This window comes from Haliotis rufescens, unplaced genomic scaffold, assembly GCF_023055435.1.
Source record: "Haliotis rufescens isolate VD_foot unplaced genomic scaffold, xgHalRufe1.0.p SCAF_20, whole genome shotgun sequence".
In the NCBI taxonomy this organism is placed as follows: domain Eukaryota; kingdom Metazoa; phylum Mollusca; class Gastropoda; order Lepetellida; family Haliotidae; genus Haliotis; species Haliotis rufescens.
The window spans coordinates 17,179,903-17,195,758 of NW_025963891.1; the positions used below are offsets into that span (position 1 = coordinate 17,179,903).

General features: G+C 38.0%; 1 protein-coding gene across 2 annotated transcripts; it reads left to right on the plus strand.

The window, feature by feature from the left end:
- Positions 1-485: 485 nt before the first annotated feature.
- LOC124132694 (putative RNA-binding protein Luc7-like 1) lies at positions 486-11,680 on the plus strand. 2 transcript variants are annotated; one of them, XM_046496758.2, is made up of 11 exons: positions 494-659; positions 3,746-3,803; positions 4,929-5,023; positions 5,392-5,490; positions 5,685-5,795; positions 6,138-6,281; positions 8,355-8,531; positions 8,649-8,821; positions 8,991-9,083; positions 9,445-9,684; positions 10,532-11,680. In XM_046496758.2, exons 1-11 carry the CDS (start codon positions 633-635, stop codon positions 10,581-10,583), a joined length of 1,269 nt encoding a protein of 422 aa, XP_046352714.1. In that variant the 5' UTR covers positions 494-632; the 3' UTR covers positions 10,584-11,680. The 2 variants fall into 2 exon arrangements, with proteins under 2 accessions (XP_046352722.1, XP_046352714.1); XM_046496766.2 differs by lacking the exon at positions 3,746-3,803 and having other exon boundaries at positions 486-659.
- The last annotated feature ends 4,176 nt before the right edge of the window (positions 11,681-15,856 follow it).

The window sequence follows — 15,856 nt, forward strand, 5'->3', positions numbered from 1 at the left end:
AAGAACAACTGAAAAGGGAACACAGAACACAGAAATAAACAGTTACTGTTTTTACTGCATTTGGAGCCCATTACACCCGCCAGGACGAGACGCCGCAATTAATGTTATGTTTCATTTGAGACTTTCTCCCAATGCAAAATGTGTGTGTAATCATCAACTGCCAAATGGACGTACATCATTACATTTCAGTCAGCTGACTGAGAAAGTAGGTTTTACACGACTATCGGATAAAGTTGCTGGGTCTGCCGAGCCTGTATTTTTTCAATTTATTACAATATATTTAGCAAGGTAACAATAAGTTTATTCTTCCTGTTGACTGTCAACTTTTGCTAGCATTTCTTTAGGACATCCTCTTGGGATGGTGAGACTCAATATGTTGCGCTTACGTTTCATTCTTGAAAAAATGCAAGAAAGTTCAATTCAACTTATTAGTGGTAGGACAGGACATGAAGCGCTTTCGTGCTTACCTCCCTTTACATGACGTCACGTGCGCTGATCGCGTTGCAGCCATTTTGGTTGTGAGCACTGCAGACATATAGCGAAAGAACTTTGTAATAATTATCCTGATTTGGGCATTTTACACACGTTTTTTATAAACATGTCTGCTCAAGATCAAATTCGCGCCATGCTGGATGAACTCATGGGAACATCCAGGGATGGTAAGTTGGAAGAAATTAAATAGACTCGCAATATTTTGTGTCCATATTTTATGAGGTCCCCCAGAACGTTGTTGCTGCGTCTTTGTAACTGCATCTTTCGTGAACTGTTTTTAATCTCAGCTTGAGAGCTCGTATCTACGATAAGTAGGGTGCCAGGGTAATTGCAATACAGATAACTCATTTCTGAATTAGGTTACTTATCTTTTTCACATTACATACGTGGAATCTGAAACAAGCTACCAAGAGACGACACGTCCATTTTAATGGCGAACATCGTAGAATCGCCATTAAGTAAAAGAAAGACTCGGTAACCTTGAATGTATTATGAAAACTATACGCATTCGCGCCACGCATTCTAACAATGCTTCTGAATTCCTGAAAGTTAAATCAGTTCATCAAAGGTAAAATTCGTGCAAAATATGTCGTTGGCAACAATCAAATTATTGCATCTCCAACCTTTACGTTTGATGACACAATTTGCAGAAAGAAGTGCTGGAACTGGCCAAACATTTTTTACCTTATCAAATCCAATCTTCACATGCTTAACAGCCCATTAGATCATGTTGATTCAGTCATGCTTTTGTCGAAGGCAACAAACTTGCCGAAAAGTTAATTGCCATGTCAAAATGACAGTGAAACTGCATTATCAATGGTTCCATTCATTACTGTGGTAGTTAACTCTATTCCTTGCTACCAAACTAGACTTTTTGAGAAAGACTGCATGCTGAAATAAGCGCACCATACTATGTCGATACTTATAATCTTCATGAATGGAAACAAAACAAGGTTATAAATTAGATTTTCTGGGTGTAAATCATGAAATCATAGAGGGAAAATCAAATATAAAAACCCAGCGATGGTAAACTGCCTGTCCTATTAATGTTCATGACTCATATGCAAATGAAGAGAATATTCCATAAGCTGATATCATAGTGGGGCGGTCGGGTAGCCCAGTGGTTAAAGCGGTCGCTCGTCAAGCCGAAGACCCGGGTTCGATTTTCGACATGGGTACAATGTGTGAAGCCCATTTCTGGTGACCCCCGCCGTGATATTGCTGGAATATTGCTAAGAGCGGCGTAAAACCATACTCACTCACTCACTGACATCATAGTAAGGCGTTGTAAAACTAATTTGCATTTTCTTACTACTTCTACTACTACTTCACATTTGACAAATGTTTCGCTGCCTGTAGTGATTGAAAATAGATTATTTTGACGTTATCATCATGATCATGATTGTATTGACAAAACTACCTGAGAATCACTATGAACATGATAAAGCCTCTTTGACGTAAATAAACAATACTTTATTCAGTTCAAAGACAGATCTGATATTGATACAAACCTTAACAAATCTTAAAGGTTGTAGCAGATTGGAGTTAACTTGTCACAACCACTGATACTGCTGTTGCACCCAATTCTGTATGGCCCGACATGTTGGACTGTGACTTGCACGTTATATATGTCGGTTTATTTCTTGTGATGATGAGGGTTTCTTGTACATATTTTTAAATAGCAAACTAATGTTAATGTTGAAAAAGTTTATACTAGTTGTATCTTGGATCTATCCAATATTTGATTTGATGAATGTCTAAATAAATTTGTACATTGTTCTATGCATGTACCATTAACATGATATGCTTGAGAAAATGGATGAGCATAATTAGTTTACTTATTTTGTACTGTTATGTATTGAATGCAAATTGAGAAAGGAAATTTGCATTATGGTTAAGTCAATAACTTACTGTAAATAGATTGTAACTGTTCGTTGACGCAGGTTTTACCTATTTCCTAATGTGGAGTGGTGAGGCTAAGATTAATCTTACATGATGGTGTAAGTACATATCTGGTTTGCAGTATTCCCTTTGCATAAATTAAGATTTATATGTATGCTATGGATATTTCTCAAGGTTTTTCAGAAATATACTTTTGCACCTGAACTTCCTTTATAGTTTTAGGCATTGGTCAGGGCAGAAGAAAAATCTTACTATTTTATTGTATTTGGCACTGAATAAATGATCCAGTCTGAAACTTGAACTGTAGGTTCTTGAAGTCACAGCTGAAATAAGCTTTTCAGTTCCTTTTGGGGATTGCATCTTGTGAGACGTGTCTAACTATGTGCCATTTGTTGAACATCTTCCCGAGGCAAAGGAGTTAACTGACTAGAAAAGTCCAGTTTCCGCCCTTGCTGAACTAGGCTGGTATTATGGAGTTACATTTTGGCTGGACTAACGAGTCTATGCATAGTCCAATCAGAATCATTCACCGAAATCGAAATCCGGTTCGTAAACTGCCGTGCAGATTTCGATCGACTGCAGTATTTGCAGAGCATGTGCACCGCCAACTCGTTGTCAACATATATTATTCCAAATCTTTTCATGTTTTTAATCAAAGTGCTCACGCATTGCGCAATGTAAGACCCGTTTTGTCACAACATAGACATTGATTATCAATCAGATCGTCTTGACTTGGCGCCACTGTTTTGTTTCAAGCAAATGCACGTGATACGAGAGTTGGAATCTGATTGGTCTAAAGGAGAAGCTCAGAAGGGACATAACTCGTAATAGCCACTGGTGGCGCTACGATAGAGCCCAGGAATTCCAGCCTAGTTCGGCAAGGGTGGAAACTGGACTTTTAAAGTCAGTTAACTCTCTTGCCTCGGGAAGATGTTTGTTGAAATGTGTTTCCAAATGTTTAAATACATACACACCTACATACATTATGCACTTAATGTTGCCTCAGATGTTTTAATTCTCTGTATAACACACATACTCATCTATTGCCATGATCAAATAATGGTTACTGATGTATAATATAATGGTTGACATTTTATGATCAGACATTATTTCACATGTGTATTCATGTGACAAACATTTGTAGTATTATGAGCTTGGAAGTTGATCAGTAAGAAATGTTATCCATAAGATGTTTTGATATATACATTCTATAGATAATATTTGAATGTTCGATTATACATGATCACATTGTAATTATCATTTTAGATTTGTGTGTTATGTGTTGGACTAAAACATCATTCCTCTGGTTGTGCAAACTGTAATTGATTCTTTCAATCTCCCTATTTTCAAGGGGACATTGTTATGTGGGCTTACCCTGACAATATTGCAAAGAGGTGATTGGCCAAGCCGTGAGTTGACTACCCATTACATGTAATGTTACAGTTATTAGTACATCATGATCAATGTGCTTCCTTCTATAATTTGTACCTTTGAGACTATTAGAATAACATGTCATACATTTTACTTGAAAACTTGTACTGCATGCTACCAGTAAAGTTAATTTGATTGTAGTGTTTTTTATATTCATATATTATAGAACCTTAAAGTGCATTCTTATTGCACTTAAAATGGTAAGTGAGTAAAGCACATTTGTGCTACTAAATGCCATCAATATACATTATGTGATATTAAGAAAAGGTTGTTAGATTTTAAGCCACTGAGGTTTATATGTAATGGACAATAAGTGTGCTTTATGTGTGGAAGCTATGACCTGTCTGTCCCCAAGTTGGGAGCGAGCCGCGGACTAGTCTATTTCCAGGTGGGGGTGTGACATGCAGCAAGCCCTTGAATCATAAGTCCACTGTCAGGCTGCATGTAGAAGCAAGAGAATCAATCTGGCTTACGCAGTGTGTATATATCCGCAGTGTGTATTTCCCCACTATGTGAATTTCATCATTTGTATGTACAGAAAATGGACGTGAAAATGGACTCTCCCCTGCAAAAGCTGCAGTATATGATGATACTTTGATCTTGTGATTTATTATTTGTACGATTGAAGTAGTTAGTCTCAAATCAGATTGTTGAACAAAAGGACCTTTTTAAGATATGAAAAGTTGATAAAGGTACATGTAATATGATGTATGTAACATGTTTTTGTGGGAAATCAATTCTGAAAGAGGCTGCAGGAAGGACCCTTTTAAAAAATTGATTTGAGGCTCTTTACTTCATTGTTCGAAGCAGATACAACCATTTGATGGTTATGTTTTTTGTCTACATGCTCTACTGTGAAGTGAAAATCAGGCTTTTGTCCTATCATCTTCATCTTTTGTAAGGTATTCATCAGTGTTATCTGAATACGGAGAACATTGGTTGTATCTGCTTTTCTTCATATTTCATGTGTATAGGATAACTAGCATGTCTGTATGCTATGGTTGTTAACTCATGGGTTCTTGCCAGATCTGAATCTGGTTGGATATTTTTGTATTCAAACTGACTTGGTGAAATTCAATGATATGCTTGCTTGACTATTTTAGGCAACAATGACAGGTACCGGGTGAAGTTTGATGACCCGCGGGTATGTAAGAGCTTCCTCCTCGCCTGCTGTCCTCATGATATTCTGGCCAGCACGGTAAGTTCACCATGGTAACAAACCCAAACTCTACCTCCTGCAATTCTCGTCTACTTCCTTTTGAAGGTTGGGTACGTAGTAGGACATAGTTAGCTTGCCTCTCTTTCAGTGTTTGTCTCATGTAGAGATCTAATAATAATGACTCTTTCCAAATTTTGCAGTGTTTGTAGTTAAATGTTAAATGTATATTATACAGAAAAGAAGACATTTACATGTACAATTGGGTCATTCTTTATAAAAGATTGAGGGATAGAGTATAATGCCAGTAAAAGATGTGTATGAAGTTTGATGAAGGTTTTGTTTTGTATAGGTCAGTGGTGAAAGGAGGGCAGTTTTATTGTAGTTCACATTATGACATGTTTTTGCAGAGAATGGATCTGGGTGAGTGCCCCAAGATTCACGACTTGGCTCTCCGTGCTGACTATGAACAGGCTGCCAAGGGAAAGGACTACTACTATGACATCGACGTGAGCATGTTTGATGATTTTATATTTCACTGGACCTGAAAAATCTTTCTTTCTTTTCGGTATTCAGACTTAAAACATTTATGAATAATACGACAAACTGAGAAGTCTTGGCTAAATCTGTTCAAAAGAGATGGATTGTGGTGGCATTTAACTTGTTTTTAGTTGCTGTAGTGTTAAAATGTATGGTTTTCTAGGCAATGGAGCACCTATCAAGCTTCATCAGCGAGGTGGATCGCAAAACTGAACTGGCCAAACGAAGACTGAAGGATACTCAAGAAGAACTGAGCGAGGAAGCCAATCAAAAGGTATATATGGCATTTTAATTGCACATTTTGTTTGGACATGTTTCAGAAACTAATCTAGTTATAACATCTTGTACCTTATTATTATGTGAAGTTTGGCGAAGAACAGATCATGTTTAAGAATATTCATATATTCAGTTGGGCATTATATCTCATCCGCACTGTGACTAAGTGTATTTGCGTTGATTATGTAAGGACATGTTTGAACAGTCATCCATCAAACCATCACATCATCACATAACAGTTGTGGCATTACACAAAAATATTTGTAAGCATTGTTTTGAATAGTTTATGATCTATAACATGTAAGGCAAGGCCTGATTATGATGCGGTACCCTTTTGCAGGCTGAGATGATCCATCAATTGGGGGAGCAGATTGGAACGAAGCTAGCCCAGGCAGAGAACATAGGCAATGAGGGAAAGGTTGAGGAATCTCTCCAACTCATGGAGGAAGTTGAGGAGCTGAAGAAGAAAAAGAGTCAGGCTGAGGTGAGTACAACATTGGTTAAAAATGCTGACAATTCTCCCTGAAATATCTACATCAGACTCAGTCAATTTAAGGCTAGCCAACTTAAATGTTAGGTACAGATATAATATTTTTCAACAAAAATTGGCAGATATTACAAACGGGTCTTGAAGTGGTGCCTTTTGTGATATTCTGATTTTGGGCATTTTTAATTTTCTTGATTTCCATGCAAACTAATTTCACTTAATCCCATAAGGGGGTGGATTTCGTTTCTGGAGCACAACTTAAAAAACGTCCAGTACCTTTCAACAAAACTTGGCAGATATATCAAACAGGTCCTGAAGTGGTGCCTTTTGCTATTTGGGGATTTGGGGCATTTTTAATTTTCTCTATTTCCATGGAAAAAATTTGGACTTAGTCTCTCAAAAGGGGAGGTGTCGTTTCTGTAGCACAACTTGGAAAACTGTGAAAGACTTCACCAGACCTGGTACATGTATTTACCGAGGGCTGAAGTGGTGCATATTGCTATTTAGGAATTTTTCAAAATTTGATTTTTCCTGTATCCATGGAAAAAAGTTAGTCTTAGTTGAAACGAAGGTAGATGTCTTTCTGGAGCAGAACTAAAAACCTATTCAACATTGATCAAGTAATCAAGGGCTGAAGTGGTGCCTTTTGCTATTTAGGAATTTAAAAAAAAAGGTTTGGCAACATGTTTGACTTTGACGCATAGTGGTGTGTTTGTCCAGACCATATCTCTAAAACTCTTTCCTGAAGCTGTGCACATACAAATACCAGGTTGTCAACTGGTGCCTTTTGCTATTTAGGGATATTTGGAATTTATATTTTTATCCCCTGCCCAACGAAATTGGCGGGGGATATAGATATGGGCTCCGTCCGTCCGTCACGCTTCGTTTCCAGAGCATAACTCAGAAACTGTTACATATTTTTTCATGAAACTTGCATGTCTGTCAGGTACATGCTTAACTGGTGCCTTTTGCTATTTAGAATTTTTTTTGTGTTTTTTTATATTTCCTTGGCAACAAGATGGGCTTATGTTCTGTGAGGGTAGGGTTCGTTTCCGGAGCATAACTGATGAACCGTTCAATATGTTTTCATGAAACTTTGCAGGTCTGTCAGGTACATGCTGAACTGGTGCCTTTTGCTATTAAGACATTTTAGAAATTTTTATTTTTTATGTTTCCATGGCATCAAGATCGACTTAGGTTCTGTGAAGGTAGGGTTCATTTCCGGAGCATAACTCATAAACCGTTCAATATTTTTTCATGAAACTTTGCAGGTCTGTCAGGTACATTCTGAACTGGTGCCTTTTACTATTTAGAAATTTTAGAAATTTGTTTTTTTTATTTTTCGAAGGCAACAAGTTGAACTTTTAGAAATTAATGAATTCTTCTTTTAAATGCCAAAAAATTCAACTTGATACCCATTTAACCTGTTTAAGGAATCTTATAAGTCATAATAAAGTTTTTTTGTGTGCCTACATTTTGTTGTTTGAGGTATCTCCTATAGTAGGGGAAACTCTGCATGCCTTCTACCAAGTTGTCAGTATGTGCCTCAATAATGGTTGAGGGTAACTTTCATTATCAAATCCATCATCCCTACTTCTGCATTGATTATGACAGAGATGGGTGTGCGATAAGATGGCATACTTCTCTATGAAACTTTTTACAGTTTTCAGCACATGTTGATGTAAAGACTTTTGTGCTGTAAAGTTTTAACATTCACATTTATAATACTGTCTTGTTTGTTTTTTCACTTTATCAGGGACAGGGGATATAGCCACGTTACATAGTGGCAAACTCTTGTTTCTGTTTCCATGGCAACAAGTTTGATTTTGACTCTGTTCGTGGTGTGTACCTGACATTGAAATACAAAGTTCTGCAACCCCAATTCCATAGTATTGTTTTGATAGCTCAATAACTACTCTTGTATACAGACAGACATATTAGATAGAAATTCTCTCATCAAGTTGGACTTACAGTAACAGTAATATGTTTTGTTCTTTTGAAATTAGGGGGATTTGTCATCTTCTGATGACTCTTGTTTTTGTTGCGTAACATGACCATCCCATGTTTCAGATTGAGTTCCGTAACTCGATGCCTGCCTCCAGCTATCAGCAACAGAAACTGAGGGTATGTGAGGTGTGTGGAGCATACCTTGGTATCCATGACAACGATAGACGTCTTGCAGATCATTTTGGTGGAAAACTTCATCTTGGATTTATTACCATCAGAGAGAAACTGGATGAACTCAAGGTTAGTTGATCATACAAACATAATGACTGTTATTGGCAATACAAATAATATTGAGAAAGACTGAAATTATCCTTTTGCTTTAAGTCCAATGTCCTTAAATTATTTTTGTGTTTATAGCAAATGGTTGCTGACCGCCGGACACAACGTGAGAAGGAGCGGGAAGAAATGAGAAAGAATCGGGAACTACGTGAAGAAGAGGAGAGAAGTCGTCGTCGTCGCACAAGGAGCAGGAGTAGAAGTCGTAGTCGGAGTCGAGAAAAGAGACGTCGCTCCAGGAGTCGCAGCAAGAGGTAATTAAACTGAACAGCATCTTTATTGCAGGATCTTTGTTGCATGTGGTCTCTATATAGCAGGAAATTTGCTGAAGTGATGTTACAATTCAACTCAATACATGAGGAATGTTTGTATATATTTCAGTTGTGCAAGCTTCTGTTTAAGTAAGTTATGTTTTGTTTGTAGATCAAGATCAAGGTCTCGTGACAGACGTTCTAAAAAGAGATCAAGGCGATCTCGATCAAGATCACGCTCCAGGAGGTCAAGGTCAAAATCCAGGTAAGGCTTCATTTTCCTTTCAGTAAGAGGCAAAGTTTTCTTAGGGGTAGGGTAAGGGGTGGTTCATGGGATTCTTTTCTGAAAGATTGTGACAGTTTACTGAAGTGATAGATTTGTTCTTCAGAAAATGATTGATGCAGTAACCCTCATGGTTTTGGTCCAACAGAATTTTAGCAACATGTTCTAGTCATATATACCGACATGGGTACAATGTGTACAACTCAAATATTTTCAATAGTCCACAGGATGTCAAAGGTTTCACTGTAATTTGTGCTAGGCTGTTTTCAGTTGGAGTTGATGTTATGCTGGTATTTAGGTCCTGTTTTATGTTCTTTTGTTACACATTCTTATCTATGCATAGGAGACACAGATCAAGATCACGATCTAGACATTCACGCAGTCGGTCTAGAAGATCCAGGTCCAGAAGAAGATCCAGGTCCAGAAGTAAGTCAAGGAGGTCAAGGTCTCGAAGCAGGTCAAGTCGGAAGCACAGACGAAGGTCTCGTTCCAGGTCAAGGTCTAGGAGCAGGTCAAAGAGGAGTAGAAGTGAAGAGAGGAAAAGACGATCAGCATCTGCTTCTGGGGGCAGTGATAATGATGAGTGAGTTTGTTCATGCTGGTTAAGGAGACTGTAAAGTCTGGGGGTTGACACAAAAATATATTTGAACTGTTATGAGCCACAGTTGCTATGTTGGTTATTTACACAGACATTACTGTACAGATCTAAGCTCTTCGCTGTGTGATATGCATTGCCATACTTTTTCAATTTTGCATTAAGTTTTTGTGGTATCTAATTGATTGGTAACTTTCACACTGACAATTGACTATTGAATTTAGTTATAGTTGAGGTTAGGAAAAGAAAGACACAGTAGAATAATCTGTTTTCAAATCTCTTTATCTTGATTGAAACAGATATTGATATGAGAAAAAGTGCATTGAAGTTGAAATGAAACATCACATGTTATTGATGGGATGTTTTAAGTCCTGATATATCAACTAAAAACTATTGTTATATTATGATACATTAAGGACAGGATTTCAAAGTACATATAGAAATATGAAATATGTTTTAGTTGTTGAAGGTTTGTCAGTTTATTGTTTATCATAAACTTGTATTCTTATGACTATTGATGACATGCAAAACATGTAGTAGCAACGTTGAACAGCAACATATCTTTAAAGTATGGCAATTATTTGTATGGGATGTATGTGATTTGGATCAGTTTCCATACTTTGAAGGTAGAAACTAGAGTGCCCATGTTATTGAATGGAAGTTTGCTGTGTGTCAAGCGATGTCTGTCTCAACTGAAAAACATCCAGTGACAGCATATGGGGCTCAGCAAATAACTGCAGCAAGTTCACAGATGTATATGAAGAATCATGTGTTTTGTGCTTATGTTATTAAGTGGTTGAAATAGATTTCATGATGTAGTGATCTTGTGATTCAGGTGTAGTAAGAAGAAGGAAGATAATGGTTCTGAGGATGAGGCTGACAAGTAGATGTCCAGCATGACTGGACGTCTGGGTGAAGATGCTACATGTCAGCTCGTTCTCAGTGTAAAATGTCAGAATTGACCCAGTCACGAATCTGTCATAATGACCTGCATTTGGGAATACTTGTAAAATGTGTACAAACTGCTTTTATTCATGTGATGTAAATGAACTTTGTATTTTATGATGTGATGTGCAAACTTAGAAAACAGATCGAGGTTTAATGTTTGTTATTTTGAAATGAATGTAACCTATTTCCTCAACCCAATAAAAAGCTAGTAGTTTGTCAATGCAGAAGCCTCACCCTGACTGCATTGTTTTGTCCACTGCAATATCTCCATTGGTCTGTTTTTAATTTGATGTTACCCGTTCCTGGTGGATTATTTTCAAGCTATTAATGATTTCTGGCAGAGTTAATGAAACAGCATTGCTGTCAGTAGGTATTTTGAGCAAAATATTCTGCTTTGTAAATATGCAATTCTTTTGAAATACACTGTATGCATGAGCTTATTGTCTACTCACTTGTGTCACCAAACCTAACTCTTCAGTTTTAGCAGACTTGTAAGGCCATTATTTATGTTTGGACTATTACATTAATTTTTGATTAATTTGATTTTGTTGACAAAACCTTTTTATCTTTGTTGTATTAGATTGTTTTAAGTAGTTGAACTGCCCCTAGTATATCTGGAAAAACCTTCTATCAGAAGCTACCGGTTTTGACTAATCTACCTGGCCTAATTGAATTCTTTTGTACTAAGAATACAGAAGGAGCATAAGTCTTAATGTGGTGTGGTGACTTTAAGTTTGCACTTTTGAAATCAAAACATTTTGAAGTATGAAATATCCTCAAATTACCATGATGCATCAGATGGAGTTGTAATACAATTTGCTTTTTTTATAATCTTGGACTGTAATTCAATTGAATATTTGTAATGTATGTCTAGTGCACAATGGTGCAGAGTATCAATTTCTGCCACATTTAAAGGTCTGTTTCAAGCATTTCAGTGTTCTTATTTGTATGAGGCCAGTCTTGGCCTACAAATTAATTTCTATGGCAATATTGCATTATGATAAGTGACTATTTTAAATAAACCAGGTTTAATTCACTTGTTGGCCTTTTGTTTTATTTAATGTTATGTGAACATGATACAGGTAAGATTTTCTATTTGTATGACCCATCACATCAGTGAATTCTTCATGATGTACAAGGCTGTGTACAAGGTGTAAGACAATGAGAACAGCTCTTGTTGAAACATTAATCAGGCTGAATGAACTGAGTTGATATATTTTAGGGTCTATTGAGATTGATAACTGGTGCTATTTGCAGTTTTACAAGGTGATCTTGAAGTCAAAACTATAGCTTACAAGTCAGTCGAAATGCTTTGAAGCTAGGGAGAGGACTGCAAAATTAGCACCCTCCTTATTAACCCTGTGGGAATCGTGGTTAGAAATTGGTCCTCACAGACGCACATCACAACATGGTGATCCTTCAAGTCCTATATATGAGACTATTGTGCAGAACAGTATGTGCATTATGTTTAAGATGACATTCACACTATTGGTATGTTGTATATGATCTGCTTCCAACCTGTCAGAATTCCAGGTTAGAGTAGGACCTAACCTGGTCAGAAGAGCAGACAAGATGATCAGGTGGTTTAGTTGACAGTTGTCATTGTATCAAGATAGCATGGATTGTCTGGTTTAGACTTTGATATTTACAGGTCACCTTCATAGAGCCGGAATATTGCTGTGTCGAATGGCCTACATGCCAAATAGGAGTGAGTGAATGATTTATGTCGTAGTCAGCAGTATTCTAACAACACAATGGCGTGGTAACCCATATGTATCGGCCAAGCACACAAAGGATTTATAAGCATTGAACAAGGATTCATGTTGTTGGACACTCTTTTGACTCTTGTGCCCTGGATTTTGAACTAATATTTAAATGGACGCCATCCATGCAAGATGTCGTTTCTGGAGATCTTGAAAAAAATACAATATTTCTTCACCAAACGTGGTACATAGATAGGTCTAGTGGTGAACTGGTGCCTTTACATAGTTTGGGATACATACATACATACATACACACATACACACACACACACACATCGTGTCAAAAGTATCTCACCACCAAATTTGAAGTTTAATCATGTGTAATTGCAAGTTCATTTTCAATGTAGATTTTCAAAAGGTGCACCGTTGATAAATCTGCCTTTGGAATGATAGCCACCTTAACTGTCCCACCTTGTGGGGGCATTTAAGCAAGCTGTATGCACACCTAAGGTTTCACTTCTAGAAACATCTTAATGAGGACAAAGTTCATGCGTCTTTACTGCTATTAATTTTGAATGAAAGTTCTACCAATTTGAAAGTCTGTCTTTGCAATGATTTAAACTGAAATGCCTAAGCATACATACTATCCTAGAAAATCACAGATAGGAAATCATTGACATGCACCAAAATGGCATGTTATGTCGGGTTATTGCCACAATGTTGAACATTAATCATTAGAAAACACATTGATTGGACACATGAGAGATCGGGACATCCACAGTTCAGGGGACATTAAATGGCCCAAGATACCATATTGGACGGTTGGTTTTGTTGTGCCTCATTTTGATAACAATGCACGTCACACCTCTTCATAGAAGACAAAACCTGACCATCTCCAGGACAACGCCATTGAGACTGCCTTGGTCTTCTCCAAGAATAGACGTTAGGGCTGGGACGAGCCCAAATTTACTACCCAGGTACCCACCCACCTTTTGCCCAACCCTACCGGGTACCCACTGTAGGTCTCAAGAGATACAAAATGTCCGATTGTGATTTTATTTTTTTTACCACAGCACTTGCAAAACGTATTTAGATACATGTATTAAACGATCTGGTCATACATACACTGAAGGAATGGGTGCATAAGTGACTTGTAGTGTAACCATAGAGTTCTAGATAATTCTTTTCAATAAACTATATATGTCACATGACTAACCTCGGGTCCAGGTAGTCCTGTGGGTACCCGGGTCCAACTCGGTACCCACCCGACCCAGGTACCTGAGTTACCCATTCCAGATCTAATAGAAGTGAATCCAATCGAGCATCTATGGGATCAGTTAAGATGTAGGGTTAGAGTCAGGAACCCCCAGTACAGAATCTCCAAGTATTGCCCCAGGCATTGCATCAGGAATGGCAACTCATCCCTTAGTTGAGGATCAGGTGTCTTGATCCGTGTACAGGGTGGCTACACCAGATATGGACTTACACTGTTGATAATATAACTGACATGGGTACAATGTTATGGTTGATCTGTCCATCTCATTCAAGACTGTTACAATACTTATACTGCCTCTGTTTATACATCCCCAATGTATTACACTCCTTGTAGTCGCTTGAAGCTGCTTTTGTGCTTTGCAAATGCTCATTTTTCCTATTATTAATCAAATTAACATCTCAGTTGACAATAAGTAACACTTTTGATTGCTTTTGTTTCGCCTTATTGCGTCTCCTTATCCATCTCTTTCTGATTATCAAAAATTATTTCAAAATTATCCCCAGAGATCCACATCCTTCTGCCAACTATGATGGAATGCCTGGATCCCACAGGTGTAGGCTTCCTTGTTGTGGTGTATAAACCCCTCCACAGCAGAAATTACATCATTTGCAGAAAGCTTGCCAGGCAATGCTTTCATCAAGTTGAGGAAGATGTGATAATCTGACTGTGCAAAATCTGGTGATTACGGTAGATGTTCAAGGAGTACATTCTAAGCCACATTGCAGCCATTGTGACCACAGACCTGTGCACATGTATACTGTGTAGGTGGTGTGACACATCTTAAGATAGCTTTCCACGTTTAGCCTTGATATTCTCATGCAGTTGTCTAAGCACATAAGTATAATATTGGCCATTAATGGTCAGACTCTTCAGGAGGTAGTCCACTAGTTAGATTCTATTGGAATCCAAGAAAACTAAAGCTGCCACCTTGGCAGAATAGTGAGTGAGTTGGGTTTAACCCCTCTATTATCAGTATTCCAGTTATATCACAGCGTGTCAGCTTAATGTGATGCAGGTCTCAGACGTTTACCACTTCGGTGAAACCCACGAGCACGGGTATGGTGCTGACAAACCTAGAAACATAATTTGGGCGAACCCGGATTCAAACCCACAATCATAGGTTTCTGATGTGCCCAAGGGACGCAACTCTGCACAGCGAATCGCGGCGCCTTAGACGACTGGGCCACCCGTGCCCCCTGGCAGAATAGAACAAAGCTGATGGAACAGACTGCCTGCTACATGGGAGACATCAGATCTTTACATTGCTTTAACTGTTTTGTCTCTGGCTGATTGTGGTGAACCCAAGACTCAGTCATAGTTACAAATTGCTCAACAATATCAGCTGGGTCTGCTTCAAAACGACTAAGTTCTGATGAAAGATGATGAACCAGGAGCATTTCTGGTCAAGATTCAGAAGCCTTGGATCGGAACCTAGAGTACTTAAAGCTCTGTCATGCCGAGTTCATTCTACAGAATGATCTCAACTCTAACAGCGGTAAAGGAAGGAGTATCATCACCTAAACACCAAGTCGGCATGGATGGATGTTGGAGTTAACCCTTTCTGTTGGAGATGATGATGACAGCTTCATAGCCATTTTTTTGCAGAAATATGGTGCCAGGTTGGATATATGGTTCAAATGCTACCTGTAAGCTTGGAAAGTATTGTACTTAATGCGTGAGTGAGTTTAATTGAAGTCACATTGGCAATATTTCAGCCATAATGTGACTTGAACAAGGTATACAATATTCATTAACACTGTCGACGAAGGACAGTATAATAACTAGCAATATATCACAGAGACTTAAAACTAGTTGTAAAACATTAAAAAATATCTAATTATTGGGGTATGACACGATATAAAAATGGGGCTACAGATTGCCAGCAACAAGGTTAAATTCACCATACTAGGGACCAAGGGGACTTAAGGTACCTCTGCTACATGCATGGTTCCCTAGCAGGATTTACACCTTTCACAAGGTTACTGGCGATGTTGCACGTTTACCCAGAGGTTAAAACAAACAAATATTCTACGACTAAAAAACTGGTAGATATCAATATACTTTGTAAGAGGTGGTTTTACACACCCTCTCAGGGGGACAATAATTTTACGCTACTTAATGCATGCAATTTGAAAAGGGTGTATGACACATCCTTCAAATTAGGCTCAGAACGATTCAGCCAGCCCAACCCCACCCCCGTACATTGTATGAAAATAATACCATCATTCAGAGA

Bases quoted from the DNA above. Each gene is read 5' to 3' on its own strand.
- LOC124132694 (XM_046496758.2), top strand. From the start codon at position 633: ATGAACTCATGGGAACATCCAGGGATG. The intron at 5,024-5,391 runs GTAAGTTCACCA...ATGTTTTTGCAG, and splicing joins ATGATATTCTGGCCAGCACG to AGAATGGATCTGGGTGAGTG. The intron at 6,282-8,354 runs GTGAGTACAACA...CCCATGTTTCAG, and splicing joins AGAAAAAGAGTCAGGCTGAG to ATTGAGTTCCGTAACTCGAT.